General features: G+C 39.8%; 3 protein-coding genes across 15 annotated transcripts in view; 1 reads left to right on the top strand and 2 right to left on the bottom strand.

Moving 5' to 3' along the window:
• Positions 1–256, bottom strand: part of LOC107274898 (DNA polymerase epsilon subunit 2) — an 8,717-nt gene extending 8,461 nt beyond the window's left edge. Inside the window, exon 1 of the mRNA XM_015754476.2 lies at positions 130–256. Within this exon, the coding sequence (XP_015609962.1) occupies positions 130–179 (50 nt within the window). The 5' untranslated portion in view covers positions 180–256. The remainder of the gene's footprint in view (positions 1–129) is intronic.
• LOC107274810 (serine/threonine-protein phosphatase 2A 56 kDa regulatory subunit gamma isoform) overlaps positions 1–12,198 on the top strand; it is a 15,337-nt gene extending 3,139 nt beyond the window's left edge. The window contains exons 1-10 of one of the 11 annotated variants that reach the window (XM_025081203.1): positions 150–289; positions 364–437; positions 1,348–2,383; positions 4,461–4,638; positions 7,293–7,492; positions 7,565–7,959; positions 8,053–8,386; positions 8,484–8,702; positions 8,785–9,012; positions 9,184–12,185. In XM_025081203.1, coding sequence (XP_024936971.1) covers positions 2,324–2,383; positions 4,461–4,638; positions 7,293–7,492; positions 7,565–7,959; positions 8,053–8,386; positions 8,484–8,702; positions 8,785–9,012; positions 9,184–9,372 — 1,803 coding nt within the window. In that variant the 5' untranslated portion in view covers positions 150–289; positions 364–437; positions 1,348–2,323 and the 3' untranslated portion in view covers positions 9,373–12,185. Of the gene's footprint in view, positions 1–123; positions 438–722; positions 2,384–4,460; positions 4,639–4,871; positions 7,175–7,292; positions 7,493–7,564; positions 7,960–8,052; positions 8,387–8,483; positions 8,703–8,784; positions 9,013–9,183 lie in introns of those variants that run through there. The other 10 variants (XM_015754368.2, XM_015754402.2, XM_015754384.2 and 7 more) reach the window with 10 other exon arrangements.
• A 682-nt stretch (positions 12,199–12,880) lies between these two features.
• LOC107274911 (adenosine monophosphate-protein transferase Fic) lies at positions 12,881–17,158 on the bottom strand. Of its 3 annotated transcripts, none has more exons than XM_025081290.1 (6): positions 17,021–17,158; positions 16,383–16,948; positions 15,620–16,289; positions 15,251–15,322; positions 14,320–14,526; positions 12,881–14,213 (listed from the first exon to the last, which is right to left on the bottom strand). In XM_025081290.1, exons 2-6 carry the CDS (start codon positions 16,576–16,578, stop codon positions 13,850–13,852), a joined length of 1,509 nt encoding a protein of 502 aa, XP_024937058.1. In that variant the 5' UTR covers positions 16,579–16,948; positions 17,021–17,158; the 3' UTR covers positions 12,881–13,849. The 3 variants fall into 3 exon arrangements, with proteins under 3 accessions (XP_024937058.1, XP_015609975.1, XP_015609984.1); XM_015754489.2 differs by having other exon boundaries at positions 16,383–16,937; positions 17,021–17,148; XM_015754498.2 differs by lacking the exon at positions 15,251–15,322 and having other exon boundaries at positions 16,383–16,937; positions 17,021–17,146.
• Between the last annotated feature and the right edge of the window lie 937 nt (positions 17,159–18,095).

An 18,095-nucleotide genomic window follows, 5' to 3' on the forward strand; every position in this document is an offset into this window, starting at 1 on the left:
TCGTTTGTCAACACGATTATCATAATTAATGCGTGCGACGATACTGGTGGGGGAGACACTGTGTAAGGACGGCATGCAGGTTGAAGAGTAACGTATCTCCAAGAGTTCAGTCATGCCGATGGCACTTACTCCGTGAACGTTGCCGTCGGACGGATTCTGTCTTCTTTTTTTCTCTTCATTTCACTTCCGTCTGCGAGAAACCGATCCTTCACGTAATTACGATTGTCAGGACTCGTATTTCCCTCTAAGCGCCCCGGGGCCGTGGATCCTGATGACGATTGACGTATTTGTGAGTGCTGAATGTGTTTGATGTTTTTCATCACGGTTTCTTTATTTCCTGACTTACCGTGTATATTATTGTAGTGACGTATAGACACAACTTTGCTCGTCACGAATTTTACGTAACGCGCACTTCTGTACTTCACGAGTTTCTTTAGGTAAATTCTTCGTTATACCCAACATGGAATATCGTTTGACTATCGAAATAATTATAGTAATCATTTTTTTTTTAAATATCGTTAAACCATCTGCACTTTCATTGTTGAAATTCGTTCCTAAAACGGGAGACACTTTCATGTGAGTCTCTTTTTTTATTTTTATTTTAAACCAGCACGCGTTTCTTCCTTTCTATTTATTTAAAGTGGACAGCTCGTGGAAATATTTTTAATACCGATCAAGATACGGTGCCGGTAGGACTTTTATGCTCGAGACACTTTTCTCTCTTTTCGTATCCCTCGTTCTGTCTCTCTCTCCCTCTCCCGGTGAGATACGCTTGTTTTGTCTGGAGTCTCGTTTGTTCTTCTCCACACGACGACCTTTGTAATCTTTCGTACAGAGCCTCGGATTTACACGAATGTTGATACTACGGATTTTGGAAAATCATACTGGATCGAGAATCTGTGACAGTATTTAAAACATACGTCATTTCACAGGAGAAAAGAGGTTAGGATACGCAAGCATGTACGAGTCAGAGGAAAAGTTTACGGAATAAGGACTTCGAGGCGTCCCGCTTGAACCATGTGCTAAACGAATCGGTCAATTGGCTGTAATTGTTGCTATACCTTTTAGCAACGCCAAGTCTCATGAAATCTAATGCGCAGCTAGTAGCGTCATTGGTCTTTTATGTTTATGACGCTTCCCCTCCATTTTAGTGTCCGTTAATGTACGAAACTTTCTGGTATCGTAAATCAGAGGTGACATTACGAGTTGCATTCAGTCTTTGACGTTCGTACGCGACGTTTTTCTACTCGCGTAAGATACAGTCGTGCAGTAACTCTATAACCTAAAAAAAGATGTACAAGGATAGTCAATACTACGTTTAATAGCTACTAGTTCTTCTCTATATAGATCGGATCAAGCGGACTCTTGAGCCAGTGAAACAATAACCTTGCCACGGGTAGACGCGCTAAGCATTGGCCTAGGAGATGTAACGCAAGAGGACAGAGAGAAAGAGACAGACCGTACCGTGAAGAAGACACGACGAATGCGCGCGCTAAAAACGTGTCGCGTCGTAATTCGATTCTTGGTCACGAGTCCGATCGTCACTTTTATCGTCGCTATTATCGTCGCCGCGTCGCCACCACCGACGTCTCCGTCATCCAGGTGCATGAAATGTCCAACGCCCGTAAAAACAATACACAAGGAAAGGAAGAGAATAGTTAAATTTTTTGGATTCGACTAATCGAAGTGTAGTCGTAGGATTGATGTCCGCCATCTTTGTTCGCTCGAGGTAATCGACTTTTTAAACGGCTCTCTCCCACCCTTTTTAACGGTTTTTCACGTCAAACAATGAATTGTCGACAAATTGCACAGACAAGTTTTGACAAGTGTAATAAAATAACGGCTGAAAAGTAAAGGTGAAGTATTATTATTTATTTATACGTGCGTGTGGTATATATATCGAGTGTTATTTGATGTGCCAGCGGAGCTGCTGCTATTTACCATGAGAATCAACGTAGGAGAGAGGCGACAAGTTCGGAATTAAAAATATCCTCGCGCGAAAGTGGCTGTGCGCGTAAATGCGTAAATACATTTAGCGGAACTTCGGAGTGCCGCTATACCGCCTCGAATCCTATTGCTTCTGTTGTGCTGGCCGTTTGTATATTGTCATCCGGGCGCGTTGGCGCGCGAAGAATGCGGGATCGGGTGCCATCTTTATCTCCGATGGGAGCCACTTCGGATCGATGCCAGCAGCATCCTCGTGCTCTCGACCTCGGTCGTAAGACCGATCGCCTGCCAACAATTTTTCCATAGACGATCGATCGGCTGATTTCTCAGAGGCCTAAGGGAGGGCGATCAAAGCCCACAGCTATACTGGACACAGATGCAAAATAAAATGCAAACCTTAACCGGACTCGCTTTTGGCAGCGTGTTCAAGAAGAAGGCAGGTGTCTGCGTGGTCATTTACAACACCCATCGTTCGTTTATTATTGATTTACGATATTTGCCTAATATGTCGAAACGCTTTTGTAGCAAAAATTTACATTTACAGAACAGTATCCTGGTATGGTTTTTTTTTTTTTTAATATTCATATTAAACACGTGCGTGGTAGATACCATAGAATTTATTCTCGCGCCATACCCGTACACGGTCGCTTCTTTTAAGTACGCGTAGTGTTGGGCAATTTTTATTTCAGAAATAGAACTCGAGCGACTTTTTGACATTTCTCTTATTTCTTACGCGTAACGTGCTTCTTGCCGATTATTCTTTGAACTGTACCTCGGGCCAAATTTTTGCAGTGCACTAAGAGGGGAATGACGGTTACGCTTCCTCTGGGAAAATTTTATTAAACCTTAACCTACAGTGCTTTTTGCGCCTCTGTTTTCTCTTTGTTTGGTTTCGCTGGGAATTTTTTTAGTATCGCTACGCTTCAATCCCGACACCCCGTATATGTGTTACGTGTCGCCATATACGTCACTGGTAAACGAGTACGCTGAACTGAAGGAAGCGTGCTCGTTCTTACACAGAGTTGGACCTTGAATCTTATTATTAACTACGACAAAGAGAGGAGGATGCTTGTGTTATGTATGACTTTTAACATGGAATTCATTGTTTGTATATATTGAAGTATTCGGAGGAAAATTTGGATACCTACTTTTTGGTGGGAAAGGAAAAGTTAATAATTTCAAAATTATCGTATAATCGCCTCTGTCCTCAGTAATTAAAATCGTCCTGTCACTTTCAGAATGTCGAATAGACACGGGATTGAAGTTTAATGAAATTACAAGGGGAAAAGAGGATCGCTCGTGATATTGGAGGATTTCGGTAGCGTCAGCTACCATAGTCGTCTCGGCGTCTGATTTTCCATTCTTTGAAATGATACCTTCAATTTTCAAAAAAAAAAAATGTTTTTCAGTCAATGTCAAATATTCCGAGAATTTCTTTTTTTTAAACTAGAAGTACTTGACACTCCTTTGACAAGAGAGGTTGTAATAATTTTTTTTAATCCAGTCCTTATCATTGTTGATTACCGCGCTCCTCGTAACTACAGTGTGTATGTGACCTTTGGCGAATCTTTGTATGATCGATCACGCGCGATTATTTGAATCGCTGATAAGACGCCTTAGCGATTATCGAATTTACGAACCTTTTTTTTTTTTTTTTTCAAGACTATCCTTCAACGACGTGCATGAAATTACGTGGATTTTTATGAAGCATTCTGACGATCGTTTGGACATGTTATTCTTTTCCTACCGATATCGAATTGATGCATTTATTATCTGTTTGATAAGAGGCCAATGGAATCTATCTAGGTCCTCTGGGTTTTCACGTCTAAATGATTTTTTATTCGTTTGATATATATTTCTTTCTATCCTCCCCGTATTATTTGTCCCATCTCTTCTGTGTTGACGCTCATGTTTATTTTAATAATTTAAATTTGTCAGCTTTCATCTTCTTGCCTTTTGCCTTTGTCGTTACGCATTACGACGACGTGACTCTGTATTACGTTTCCATGTAGCGACAATAAGCAGAAGAAGAAGCAAGGGAACGACAGGTTATCTGATAGCGATACTTTTGTGCCACGGAGACTCGAGGTAGCGCCACGTGCCTGTATAGAACCTTTTATGACCGGCCCGAGAAAAAGATCTATCCAAAAGACACACAGAGGCGGAAGGGGTTATTTTTATTGGTTCAAAGAACAATAAAGTAAGAAGTGGTATTGGGGAAAAAAGAAAAAGAAATATTATGGACACAATAACAGTATAACAGTTTCTTGTCACGCGATATATTCTCGCGGTTGTAAAAAGATACACGCTGGTTGAAAGTGGTCTTCAAGACCCTGGGCACCATCGAGAATCATCTTTGTACCCGGTTCATATACCAGTTGGGGATTTTCGTACCGAATTTTTCATTCAAGTTTAATTTTTCAAAAAATATAAAAAAAATTTTCAACCGCCTCACTGTTCTACACTTTTCACCCGTTAAACCCCTTCAATAATTTCCAATGTTATCTTCGCAGACGAACAAAGTGGCGGGTGGCACTTCCGGGGGTAGTACGACCCCACCTCCCCCCACGCTGATCAACAAAATCAAGTATCAGCAAGGTGGACCAGTCATAAAGAAAGACAAGCGTCAGAGCAGCTCGAGATTCAACATATCGAAGAACCGTGAACTTCAAAATCTGCCGGCATTATCCGGTAAGTGGAACAAGGGATCTATTGTCATTTTTTACCTGAAGAAAAAAAAAACAAAACATTGTCTTACGAGTCTAGAACAAGGCAAGCGGATCAAGGTGCAATCTGACGTCCAATCAGCCAGCCAGCCAGCTCCCTCTCCGAGTCCAGTCCTAAATCCTCACTCGAGTCAGCCTCCGACACTCTCTAGGTAAAAAAGACCTAGGAGATTCTCAGTTGCGCACTTGCATTCCAATCAAGGATCTTCGTGCGCTCTGGTACCATTTGTCTTACCCCAGACGCGCTTGGAAGATGGAAGACACGTGTGTGTCCTCATTGGACCAAGGGAACCACTGGCGTAGCCTGAAGATTTCTGAAAAGGCGAGGCGACGGATATTCAACCTACAAGATTAGGATGTCCACGCGGAACTGCATTCTTCAAGCGGATGGCTCTTTGGAATTTCATAATACCACTCGTCACGTTAAAAATAATTCTATGGTTCCTACCCTTGACACGAAACTGTTATCTTATACTGCGGGACACTTTCAAATGTGTAAATGACAATGAGCACGAGGCATCGGCCGAAGAAATTACCTTTGACGTCTCCATTCTGTTTCGCTTCGCTCTTACGTAATTCTATTTTGATCCGCCGTATGCGCTACTGGTCACGATTTCTATAATACTACTGTATCCCATGTATCGATCGTACTTCGTTTCTTTCACTTGGTCCAGAAACTCTCTCGTTCTTCGTTATTTTTGCCGGGCTTGAAAAAGTTAATTTCAAGAGGAACTCGTTTCTTGGCCATTTCGACTATGACGCTTCGTGTCACGCGTTGGGTATTGTACATGCGTTTCCGTGTGTACGTATAAGCGACGTGTGATATAGTTTCTCGAGGACTCGCTCGTCAATGTAACACGTACGCGAGAACTCAGTAAAACGATACGACTGCATACCACAGTCCATTATCGTACTATCTTATCTGATATATTTGCACGTTTGTGGGCTCAAGCCCGGTATTGCGTGAGAAGGATTGAATAAATGTATACAGTTTTTCTTTTTCCCTTCAACGGTTATGTCATTAGGGTCAAACGGTCTCTCGATGCATCCTGAATGAGTAAACGAGAATAATGTCTTAATCGTTCATAAACACGACTACCGTCGAATCGATGTTAAATGTGTTTGTCATTGCGAACGTGACTGGCGTGTCGGGCTGCTGCTCGACTATATAATCTTTTTTCTCATTCGCTTTACCATCCCCTCCGTATAATTATTTATTTTTAATTCCGTTCCCCCGCTGAAATTACGTGTCACGGTGCCATCCGGGACGGCTACACTGTCGCGTAGCGATAACTACAAAGTTTCGATGGATCGACCGAGCGGCGGGTATATATCTACCTAGTGAGTACGATAATCTCCGGATAATCCCAATCGCCCCTCGAGCCTTCTTGTCTTTTGGAGGAGAACGAGAAAGAGATGAAAAAAAATGGTTAATACCTCGTAACGCCGATCTTACCCTTTAATCCGAGAAAAAAGTTCCGGGCGTCCTTTTAATTCCCATTCGATGCGCTCGAAATTACAAAACCGCTCGTATCTCTGAATGAAAGCGAATTGAGTCTCCTGGCCTTTCCTAACGCAGTGCCGTGTCAAGCGGGGGTGCACGAGAACGTCACTGAGAATATAATATCGATTGGCAAAGGGTCGACGCGTGCGCGCTACTTCCGACCTGCCCCTTCGCTCCGCTTTGCCCCTCTCCGTTCCTTTCCCTGTACCCGACGTAAACAGACGTGCCACCCCTAAGCGTTACCACCCCTACGATCTCACGACGCAGTTCTTACTTCCTTGCCGGGCACCGGCGTCTGTGCTCGTCCTGATCGTCCACTCTCGCGTTCTCCTCGACGTACCTACTGTCTGTTTCCTCTGCGTTATTCATTGATGTTATAACGGCCGATTCGTCGTGCGCTCGTCACTTTTATCTTGAGCTTGCTAAACTCATCCGTTCTGTGTGTTTCCTCTTGGACGTTCCTAGCTACAGGTGCTCATGATATAATCCAAAGACTTATCTTTTTCATAAGGATCAAAGATCAGTGTTTCTACTTTTTTTTCTCTTAAATCTCCTGTCTAAAGGTATAGGGCCTTTACGTGGGGACAAGTCGTGAGGGTGATTGTCGCTGTGGCGAGGGAAGCAACAGATAGCTGGGGGTAGTTGTAAACAAAGATTTATATGCGCAGTGCATTAGGACTTTTGGTTTATCATTCGGGGCTGGATACTTTTGTGTCGTCGTGACTACTTGACTGTGAACGGTGACGGTGTGAAGATCTGGGTTTTCTTATTCAGATTCGTCAACAGCTTCTGGAGTTGCAAGCTTTAAAAGAGACTTTAATTATTTATGATATGGTTCATGTGGGTGGTATGAGCCCTTCTCTGGGTGCTGGTCTGCCCAAGAGTCCTAGCTTTCATCAGGGTCTTGCCTTTGCTGCTGTTTTGCCATACGAGTCGAGCAAACAAGGACCTTCACCATCCGCTCTGCTATATCAGCCCTTACAACCTTTGCTCATCGGTAGACGAACCCTGGATATATATCTATATATATATATATATATGTTTATATGTTTGTTAATAATTGTGATGTAGATAAAGTTTTGCTTGTAATTAATTTTTAATTTTTTGTTCCACAGAGGCGCAGCAGGGCAACGAAAGGGAGGAACTGTTCATTCAGAAGCTACGACAATGTTGCGTCCTATTCGACTTCGACGATCCTCTCTCAGATTTGAAATGGAAGGAAGTGAAGCGGGGGGCACTTCTCGATATGGTCGACTACGTGTCCAAGAACAGGAATGTTATCACCGAGGCCATTTATCCTGAAGCTGTCAACATGGTGAGTGAGATATATATATATTTATTATTTTGGACTATAAACATTTTACTATTGATTTCTCTTGTTTTTTAGTACGCCGTTAATCTTTTTCGAACGTTGCCACCCTCGTCGAATCCTAACGGAGCGGAATTCGATCCCGAGGAGGACGAACCTACCCTGGAAGCAGCTTGGCCCCACTTGCAGCTGGTATATGAATTCTTCGTGAGACTCCTGGAGTCTCAGGATTTCGAACCGTCCATCGCAAAGCGCTACATAGACCATAAGTTCGTACTCCAGCTCCTGGAGCTTTTCGACTCCGAGGATCCGAGAGAGAGGGATTTCCTCAAGACGACTCTGCATAGAATCTACGGGAAATTTCTTGGGCTCAGAGCGTACATCAGGAAGCAAATCAATAATGTTTTCTATCGATTTATCTATGAGACGGAACATCATAACGGTATTGCAGAGCTGCTCGAGATCCTTGGAAGGTGATATTCATTTTTTTTGACATAACGAAGAAATTTGTTTTTATTTGATCTCAGGATTTGGTTGCTTGAACGTATTTTATTTATTATTTTTAGTATTATCAATGGATTCGCGCTGCCCCTTAAAGAGGAGCACAAAGTATTTCTACTGAAAGTGCTCTTGCCTTTGCACAAAGCCAAATCGTTGTCGGTCTACCATCCTCAGTTGGCGTACTGCGTCGTGCAGTTTCTTGAGAAGGATCCGTCCCTAACGGAGCCAGTGATACGTAACCTACTGAAATTCTGGCCAAAAACTCACTCGCCCAAGGAAGTCATGTTTCTAAACGAGCTCGAAGAAATTTTGGACGTCATCGAACCGGCCGAGTTTCAAAAAGTTATGGATCCGCTATTCAGACAGCTGGCCAAGTGCGTCTCGTCGCCGCATTTTCAGGTAAGCAACATTTCTACCGGCAGCCTCTTGATAAATCATCGTATTAGCTAAATTGACTGCGTGACAAATTGTACTCACTATTTCTTCCATACCGCAGGTGGCCGAGAGAGCTCTCTACTATTGGAACAACGAATACATAATGTCTCTGATATCGGATAATTATTCCGTTATACTTCCCATAATGTACCCAGCGTTATACAGAAATTCCCGCAATCACTGGAACAAGACAATACATGGTCTTATATACAACGCCCTTAAACTCTTCATGGAAATGAACCAGAAAGTGTTCGACGAGTGTACCCAACAATACTATCAGGTACGATTCGAATAGTTTTCTTTGGTTGAAACGTAAGAATAACATTCTTGGCCGAATTCTCAACATCGGAAACCTGTCTCAGGATCGACAGAAGGAACGCAAGCTCATAAAGGATAGAGACGAAGCATGGGTTCGCGTGGAAGCTTTGGCGATGAGGCATCCGAATTACACTCTGACCACTCTGGCCATTTCTACGACGAATCATCCTTACGGCTTACCGCAGCATCTCGATAGTCCTCCGCCCGACGAGGATGGTGACAATGACAAGACACCATTGACCCTGGAGAAAATTGAGGCCAAGGCAAAGGAGGTGAGTGCAGATATGACAATGAGACTAAGTGTGACTGCTTTTCCATGTATATTAAGTGAGAGGAAGAGAAAGTGGTGACAGTGATAACGAGAGAATGTGGTTAAGCATGGAAACCCGTGAGTGTTAATCCTCAGGCATAAGCTCCATAGGATGAACCTATCCTTCTCGTAGGCTAACGAAGTAAAGCGGCCGTTTGATTTCGATGCGCAGGCGAAGAAGATGACTGGCATGAACAAGGAGAAGCCGTTACTGCGAAGAAAGAGTGAATTGCCGCAAGATTCGTACACAATGAGGGCCTTGTCCGACCATAAGCGTACTGACGAGTATCTTGTAACACCGCCGGAGCCCAACAACTGCTAGTCCCTAGCCGACACCCTTCCATACTATCCTTTCTTTTGCTCTAGCGACACCGGAAGTTAACTCGCCCTCCTCTCTCTGTCTATCCGGTGAAAAGTCGGTACCAGAGAAGAAGAAAAGCATTACCGATCCCTTTCGTGTCTCGCGGAGACCTGGCTTCTCTCAAAGAAGTAAGAGGGTCCATTGGACACCTATTGGACGTCCCCGTGATGTGTTGAAGGAATATTTCCAAGCGAGAGAAAGAGGGAGAAAGTGTGCAAGACACCTCACAAAGAAAGTCACGATGAAATATCGTTAATGCAGATGTCTTGAAACCTTAAGATCCTCCTTGAACAATCGATCCTATCTAATATTCTCAGGATCTCCTCCGTATTTCCTTAACTGTATGAAATGTTGCACTGTGAACGCATAAAGAAGAAACAGAATGATACGAAGAATGGTCAGACAAGTGGCCTTTACTATTGCAAAGGATAGCAACGTTCTACGACCAGTCGTAGGTTCTGCATACCTACTATAGAAGAAGAGGAGAATGTCAGAGAGACGAAAGACCCCGACGAAGAAACATTCGCTCCTCGATCGCCATCTAAAATCATCCTGGAATCTTGTTGTCGCCTATTAGGAAAGCCCGAACGCGTGACCTATTTCACAATGCTGACGTTGAAGTTGTCTATGATTCATGCGATCGGCGGATCTGCCGCTACGTGCGTTTTAACGTAATAAATCCAGGGGCATTTCTATAGCGTAAGAATTCGCGCATTTCCGTTGTCATCCTCGTCGCCTAAATGTGTTTGCAAAAAATAACAACCGAAAATCACTTATACATCGTGTTCGCGTACAAACGATTGTTTTCTAATGTATTTATTTTGAAAGTTTTCTTATTTTTTTTTTGTCACGAAAAAAAACTGAGAATGACATGGTAACGTTACATCGTATGGCTGCTTTCTCGATGCGGAGGCCCAGGTCAATCCAAGACACTGGTAGCCCTTCGACTCTTCTTTCTTTAATCCGATGATCGGATCAACCTTAATCAAAGCGCTGTCGTGGCTAAGCTACGGAGAAACGGGATAGATGGAAAAGATTTTAATAATGAAAAGTCATTGATACCGGAAGCAAGCAGATGAATGGGGAGAAGGAGGGGAGAGGGAGAGAGAAAAAGAGAGAGTGACACATACACACAACTTAATATGAACATGCATACAATACACACATTACATGTAGTCTTCGCGCTGCTGGCAGGCTGTTACGTTAATATTACCGATATACCTTGTTGAAGATAAAAAAAGTACGATAAGCTCTTATATTAAATATTACGAGAAGGAGAAGAAGGAAAAAAAGATTTAAAAGAAAAAACTACAAATGAAATAAATACGAAGTTGATTTACTAATTAATTGTTCCTTCCGAAGGAATGGCCATCTCTGCTAAAAGTTGATTATTGGTAGAATTATTACGACTACGATTTATTATTATTATTATTATTATTATTATTATTATTATATTAGATATTAATGTGAATAAATATGGAGAAAACAAGTTAGTGCGTTTAGAGCTTACGAAGCGGCTGGCGACGCGTCGCAAATTTTGACACGTATCGGCATCAGTCGCCACGATAGAGATTCATCCTTTCCTGCGGCTGTGCTGCCTTTTCTTTTTAATTTTTCCTGCACTTTGTCACTGTTTGCGATATCTGAGAATGCTTCGAGTCACGATGATGAGTGTCGCAATGTTTTCTGTAATTCTTTCTCATGGTATTAATAGACGGAGGCGCGCGAATATTTCACGGGTCGTCGCTTAACGACTTCCTCGTGAATTATCGGTACAGTCGCGTACAGCAATATATTGACGATAGATCGTTAGACAATGGATTGTAATAAATGAACGCGAAGAACGAAGGCGATGGAAGAGCGCGACTAAGGTTATGCAGGCGTATGTAGATATGATGGGGAGTATATATAAAGTGTAAAGAAAAACAGTCTGAACGAGGAAATAAGAAGGGAGATATAAAAATTTGATCGTACACTTGTCAGGGAAGTCTAATTAATTGTCAACGCAACGACTGCCAGAGTGGTTTCTAAAAATCGTGGGGATGGTTTTTTTTTCCTTGTTATTGCGCAAGATGATAAGAGTCAAAGAACCGTGCAGTTGTTGGGGGGATAAAATGGAAGTGGCGAGTCACAAAGTGTAATCGAAAATTTTGGAGACTGTTTGATCGGGAAAACGTAAATATTTACAATTGTAAATATCATGTAAATAGATGGCACTGGCTCTAACTGGAAGTCCGTTTAGAATTTGGCCGTAACGATTATTCACGAATACGTCGAAGCTGATGGAATTATCTTGTTTTCATTGTTCTCGGAGCGCAATTGCTTATACAGTAAATGTTAATTGACATGGAGAAGCTAAAGCGATTTCTCGTGGACGGAATGTCGGAAATGTTATTTTAATCTGTGCAGAATTTTTGTTTTTGCACGGTGATTTATTCTGTTGGCTCTTTTTCTTTTATACATTTTCTTTCTGTTTATTGCGACACCCAGTTCAGGATGCTGCGTGTGCTGAATACTCTTGCGGCGCGTAATGGATGCACGTAGCGTTTAAAAAGTGATGTAAAAATAAGAAAAATCCGCCACGAAGTACGTAGCTTTTAACATGTGGCTACAGTATTAATAACAATGATTATCCGTGCCGAGATGCGCTAATGTCTCTTTGCGTCGAGACAGATGTGTGAGATGAAAACGTAAAACAAGGAAAGAATAAAAAAAAAACAGAAAATTGTCACACCTAATATCACTGTAGATCATTAGAAAAGTATTTCCGACGGTAATCAATAATATGGCGAATGAACTGTACGCTACGTATTTTATATAGTGTATGAAACTTATCTTTTGATTTTTCTTAGTATCCGTCATGCAATTCTGTTGATTCTTTTGAGTAAAATCGAACCTTCTGTTACTTCTGGTACGGTAGAGAATGAGGAATTACTTTGTATCTTGTAAAACAATAATAATGATATAGCGTGGGTTACGTTATTAGAAAATAATTTTAGGCAACCGAAAGAAAAGTGGATATTTTCTAAAAGTCATTTTTATGAAATTTCCTCATCTCTCCTCAGGTCTTTATACTGCAATATTTAATTTCCTTTTTTAACGAGGCCCTATATACGTAATCTACTCTATTTCATATGTGCAACAAGTTTCTGTCTGTAATTTGTTGAAAGCATAGTTTTATAGTAAATAAAGAATTACTACAAAACAACGAAGAATCTTGTGCCAGGGGAATCTTCTTGACTCGAGGCGTCTGGACAGACTGAGATGAGAGTGTATTTTTGAAAACGGTAAGATTACAATATTCTTTTTCATGATCTGACTCTGTCAAAGTAAGTATTTTACAAAGTAAGAAATAGTATAGGAAAACGAAAAACTGGTCTTTAAAATGGACAATCATGGATATGAAGAAGCAGCTCGATTTATTGTAAGTGAATGACTTTTAATTTGAACGTTCAGTCGATGTTGCATGTAATTGAAAATATATTTAATTGATCTCGTAATGACAATCCTTTATATATTATAAACATTTAATTGGCAACTTAAATATAACTTTGGACAGCACGGAATTTATTTTCTTAAACCTTAACCAAAGAGGTATTTTCGTACGACTCACACCTAAACATTGCAACCTTTTACTGGGTGCGGAGGGTGGCTTTGAGCCCGTGGGTATTTTGCTACTTTAAGCAATTACCAGCCAACTTTGACTACCCGTCAGAATATTAAGAATATTCCAGTTAGTTAAAACTATCCGGAATGTTTTTAATACATTTCTGCGTGAAAGCTACTGAAACCCACCTTATCGGTAACTTGATGTTTTTTCCCCTTGCTGATTAGGAAGAAATATATTTACAAAATATCACGTGCCTTTCACGCGTTACAAATTTAAGTGTCTCAAGATGATCCATGGCATATTAGCATATGGTATAACGCTTTAAATTTCATACACTTCAATTGAACCTATTAAAATTTATTATTCACGGAGCTAGAAATTCGTTTATCGCGAAACTTTTATTCTACAAAAGTATGAATTTCTACAAGTTGAAGTCTGATCACTCCATATCGGCAACAAATATATACAATTCATGAATCATCCAAATATTAAATAAATACTCAATAACTTATTCAAGTAAATTTATGCTATGCAATGTATCAATAACTATCATTCACTGTCATAATAAATACATGCCTTTGGTATCTTATTTCGTGATTAATGTGATCGACCAGCGATACTATTAAACGAAGTACATGAGAGACAATCTCAGGGCTTCGTATCATTCAGACTAAAGGACATAAATTTGTCACCTAATTTAAGGAGTTACACAGTCTTATGCACAGCCTCATAATATGGCTAATCTTAAAAATATGCGCAAGATATACGCATTGAATTGGTAAAAACTTAGTAATCGTAATTTTTCACATGAGCACAGAATCACTTGTTTTAATCATTTTCAAAATCTCCACTTCCTTCATGATCCAAGATAATGGTGTTGTGGTTGTCTTCTGGTAGAAGAGAATCCTGACTTAAAGCAGGTACTTGCCGTGAAAATTCACTGGTTGCCCACAAAAATAAGTCCAGGGTTTGTTCAGTACACTCGGCAATAAATCTGACAAAAGGTCTTATGTCACCAGCATTTGCTATTTGTAAATTCTCGTAGTATTTGTGACGATGTTGTTTATGAATTATTACCGGAGGGTAACCAGCCTGCATCAGGATCATGTTCATCAGTAGTCGGGACGTCCTTCCGTTGCCATCGGAGAAGGGATGAATGTGCACTAATTTGTAATGTGCCAGGGCTGCGTATCTAAATTAACAATTTGGATGAACTTTATTTATTGAAACATGAATCTACTTTTTTGTAAGAGGGAGAGACAGAGTTTGGTAGTGGAATTGAACTTTGTATTTCTTACCTTACAGGATGCATTCGAATGGCACTTTCGCTGTTTAACCACGACGCAAATTCCTCCATGAGGACATGTATGTCGCTAGGTCCTGGAGGTATGTGACCGCCTACATATACTTGTGTTCGACGAAAATGTCCACTCTCCAGAGGATCGACATGTCCCAATACACGTCTGTGAATTTCTATTATGTCCTTTATAGAAATGGATCCCACTCTGAAATTGTACAGTCAAATGCAAAAATTGAAAACCTTTGCGATTCAGATTCAAGTATACAATTATTACATTAGACAATTTTGTGACACATTAAGTTATTAAAGAATTTTTTATCTTATTCGAGAATCCAGGACTGGTGATTTTTACATGTTAATGAGTGTGTGTGAAAATGAATAATATTGAAATAGTATATGAAACATTCTTAATTAACACATTAAAATATCAAGCAATTCATACCAATGACATAACAATATGCCTTGAAACTCCCAATCACATAGAATGACACTGATTAGACACAAGGGATACATGTAAATTCTGATGTTCCTTACAGCAAGAAAACTCTTAAATTATATATAATTAATAAGATCTGTACAATAAGAGAAATCAATTACAGATATAAAATTGGAACACTTGTAATGACATGAACTTCTATGCTACAGAACTGTATAAAGCGGTTAAGTATGTAGTGCGTCTATGTTGCACTGTTGTACAAAACATTAATTATACCTAATTATAAAATAATGCGTGAATTAATTTAACGTATGTTACAACTTCTGAAGACAAGTGCTTTGATCTGTTTATCATAGGGGCTTCTGAAGCTAATAAGAAGCTGTCAAGTTGAATAACAATTAGCAATTAATTAATATATCCATGTCGCGATAACACACCAGAAATATTGCTGCAGGGAACAGAGCCCATTAATAAACTTTTGAAAAATGCTCACGTTTGAAAGGTCTGTTCACTCTCAGTACCGCAGCAAGCTGTGTTATAAAAGTTCCAGTCTGGGGCGTTTGATCTAAGCAAAAGCATTAGGTACAGCATTTAGCCACGATCAAATGATTTGTTAACCTATTGCAGACAATGCAATAATACATTAAAGAAATAAACCACTTAAACTGGTTTAAATTTTTGAATTATCTTATGACTTTGGTTATACCACGAGTAAGACATACCATTCAATCGAATGCCTTAAAGAACAAAGTATACAAAAGAAAAACCGATGTAACGAACGTGCTTCGAATATCAGATGAAAAGGTTACTCATTATAAAGCATATACTGCACTAGAGTAAACATGTTGGTCCATTGACTCACCTATTTACTAATGTTGCATTAATGTATTTCATCGCTGCATCTAAACCCAGGATTTCATTGTGTTCATCTATGCTTTTTCCAGCAACAGCTGTTCTTGTTTCTACTATGGCTCTGGTTTGTGCAAGATTCATGGTGTTGCCTTCAATACCAACTGTATGATAAATATGTTGAAAGTAAGCTTCCTTTTTGACTCGTATCAATGCAATATCATTTTCTGGAATTGCAGACAGAGCATCACGCTTCTCATCTATGCGTCTTAGCATCATTTGGTCTAGTTCTTCGACAACTCGTGCTGTCCTCTGTCTATTTACTAAGGCACCTTCATGAGTTGGTTGATATGTTAAAGCACGGACATAGAACTCATCAGCTTTTATTATATCCTTCTGCATATATTCCAAAAATTCACCATAGTGATTCAACACATCTGGATGTTTTGGTGCAAGAGTGACAGCATGTTGAAATAATTTCACAGCCTTTTTTTGTTTCCCTGATAATTTCATTTCTAATGCTAAATGCAATGAGGTCAAAGCTTCTGATACCGAGGCCTTCTTAGTTGGATTAGGTGTTTGGATTTCTAAGGTTTTTAGTGCTCTATTGAGAGTATCTTCTTCATAAATATTTAAAAAACTTTCTGATGGTAATGGACTAAATACACGGCGAAGTTCATGGCCTGAAATTGAAAAATTAAATAAATTTAATAATATAAAGTTATCTTAAATTAAAATTAATACTTAAAGGAAAAACCTTTAGAAAAAGGCCTTACCTGTAAATTCAGTGGATAAGCCCCGTAAATATTGAGACGCCAATATTCCAATGACAGCAACACCAATCCCAGAGAAGAAGACCAGAAATATTCTGAGCCGATTAGGCTCCATACTCTTCACAGCATTCTTTTCACTTGTCATATGCATGGATTGTGCGAGAGCCGTGTAACTCTCGCTTCCACAAGACGGAGGCATTTTAACAGAAATTATTTAATATTTGAAATTCTCTCGCCTTCTACCTGTCGCAGGTACTCTATCTTCTTTAAGCCACATGTCACGAAGCACATGTGTTTCTGCAGCCTGTATCGCTCAGTTATGCTCAGTTACAAATCACACCTCTGATAGCTAATAAACTTTCATGTGGTTATTGCTGATTGGTCGAATGCCTAGCCCCTACTTTTGTTTAGCAATTATCACTTTTGCTCTGACTTTTATAAATTACTCAAATAAAAATTGGAGGCTCGCTTTCGAAGAATTCTTGTTAAATTGACAGAATCAGCATTAATAAAAGAATTTATTGAATTTGATAGTTTGTTGAGAATTTCGGATAAATCCTGTAAGTAACCTGTTTTAGATGACGATATATTTTTATAGTAGCTTATCGCAATACTATGTGCTGCTTGTGGAATTACTGTACCTTGAATAATAGTAGAAATAAGTCCAGTTTTTTGTATTTTCAGATTTTTCAAATTGCCAATAAATTCTTATGAATTTAACGAATAATCGAGCGAAGCGTCTGAATCACGATCTTGTATACAAATCTGGGCACTTAGGCGAAAAACGCGTAACCATAAGGTGGGTGGACACTACCGCAAGAGGCGTTAGTGTTAAGAATCACGTGGTAGCACTACGCGTGCGGAGTTATTTTTTTCTTGAATACGTACCTGCAGCTTTGTTCGTAATGTGTAATATACCGTGATTGGAATTGAAAGAAGCAAGAATGACCATAAAGTGCATCGTGCCTGCTTGAATCACAATAGTAAGAAATTGCATTTGAAAATCTCACAGGAGTTACAAATAAATTCAGTAAAAAAGTTACGACACAAGCAAAAATTGACTGTATATGTTAGTATATCTCCTGTGAAAGATTTTTCATTGGAAATTCCTACACTCAAACCGGAGAAAGTCTTTTTACAAAGAGAATTGGACCTTGTGGAACGAATTTCATATAGTGATGCAACATAAATTCAACAAGTGCAAAAGAGAAAAAATATTTATACTATTGAACTTAGCTACGAAAAAAATTCTACTTGTGCAGATATTTCACTTTTTGTACTTGTCCAGAGGTATTTTCATCAAGTTAAAAGTTTTCAGTATATACGCAATTATAGCATCATTCAATTTCCATGACTTTTAGGTGAATTGGTCCATTTAATTTTAGTTTTTTAAATCATCAATTCTTTATTTGTCTAACTTTAAAATTAGATTGTTAAATTTTATTTAATTGGCATCGCATCGGTTTTTTGTGTGTAACTTTCTTTTTGAATCGGAGATAAGAGTTGCAGTGAATTTACGGATGCACATGCGCTGTTTCAGCTGGCTTCTTCGACACTAGCGCTTGTAGGCAACATTGTCCACGTTACGGTTACGAGCTACAAGGTGGTGAGGATAGGGAAGTGCCTAGACCTGTATACAAGACCGTGCGTTATACTATTGCGGTAACATCGGCACTATATACATATGTATATGCTGGCACGCATATAATATACATA

The sequence above is a fragment of the Cephus cinctus genome, unplaced genomic scaffold, assembly GCF_000341935.2.
Source record: "Cephus cinctus unplaced genomic scaffold, Ccin1 Ccin1_scaffold0013, whole genome shotgun sequence".
NCBI lineage: Eukaryota > Metazoa > Arthropoda > Insecta > Hymenoptera > Cephidae > Cephus > Cephus cinctus.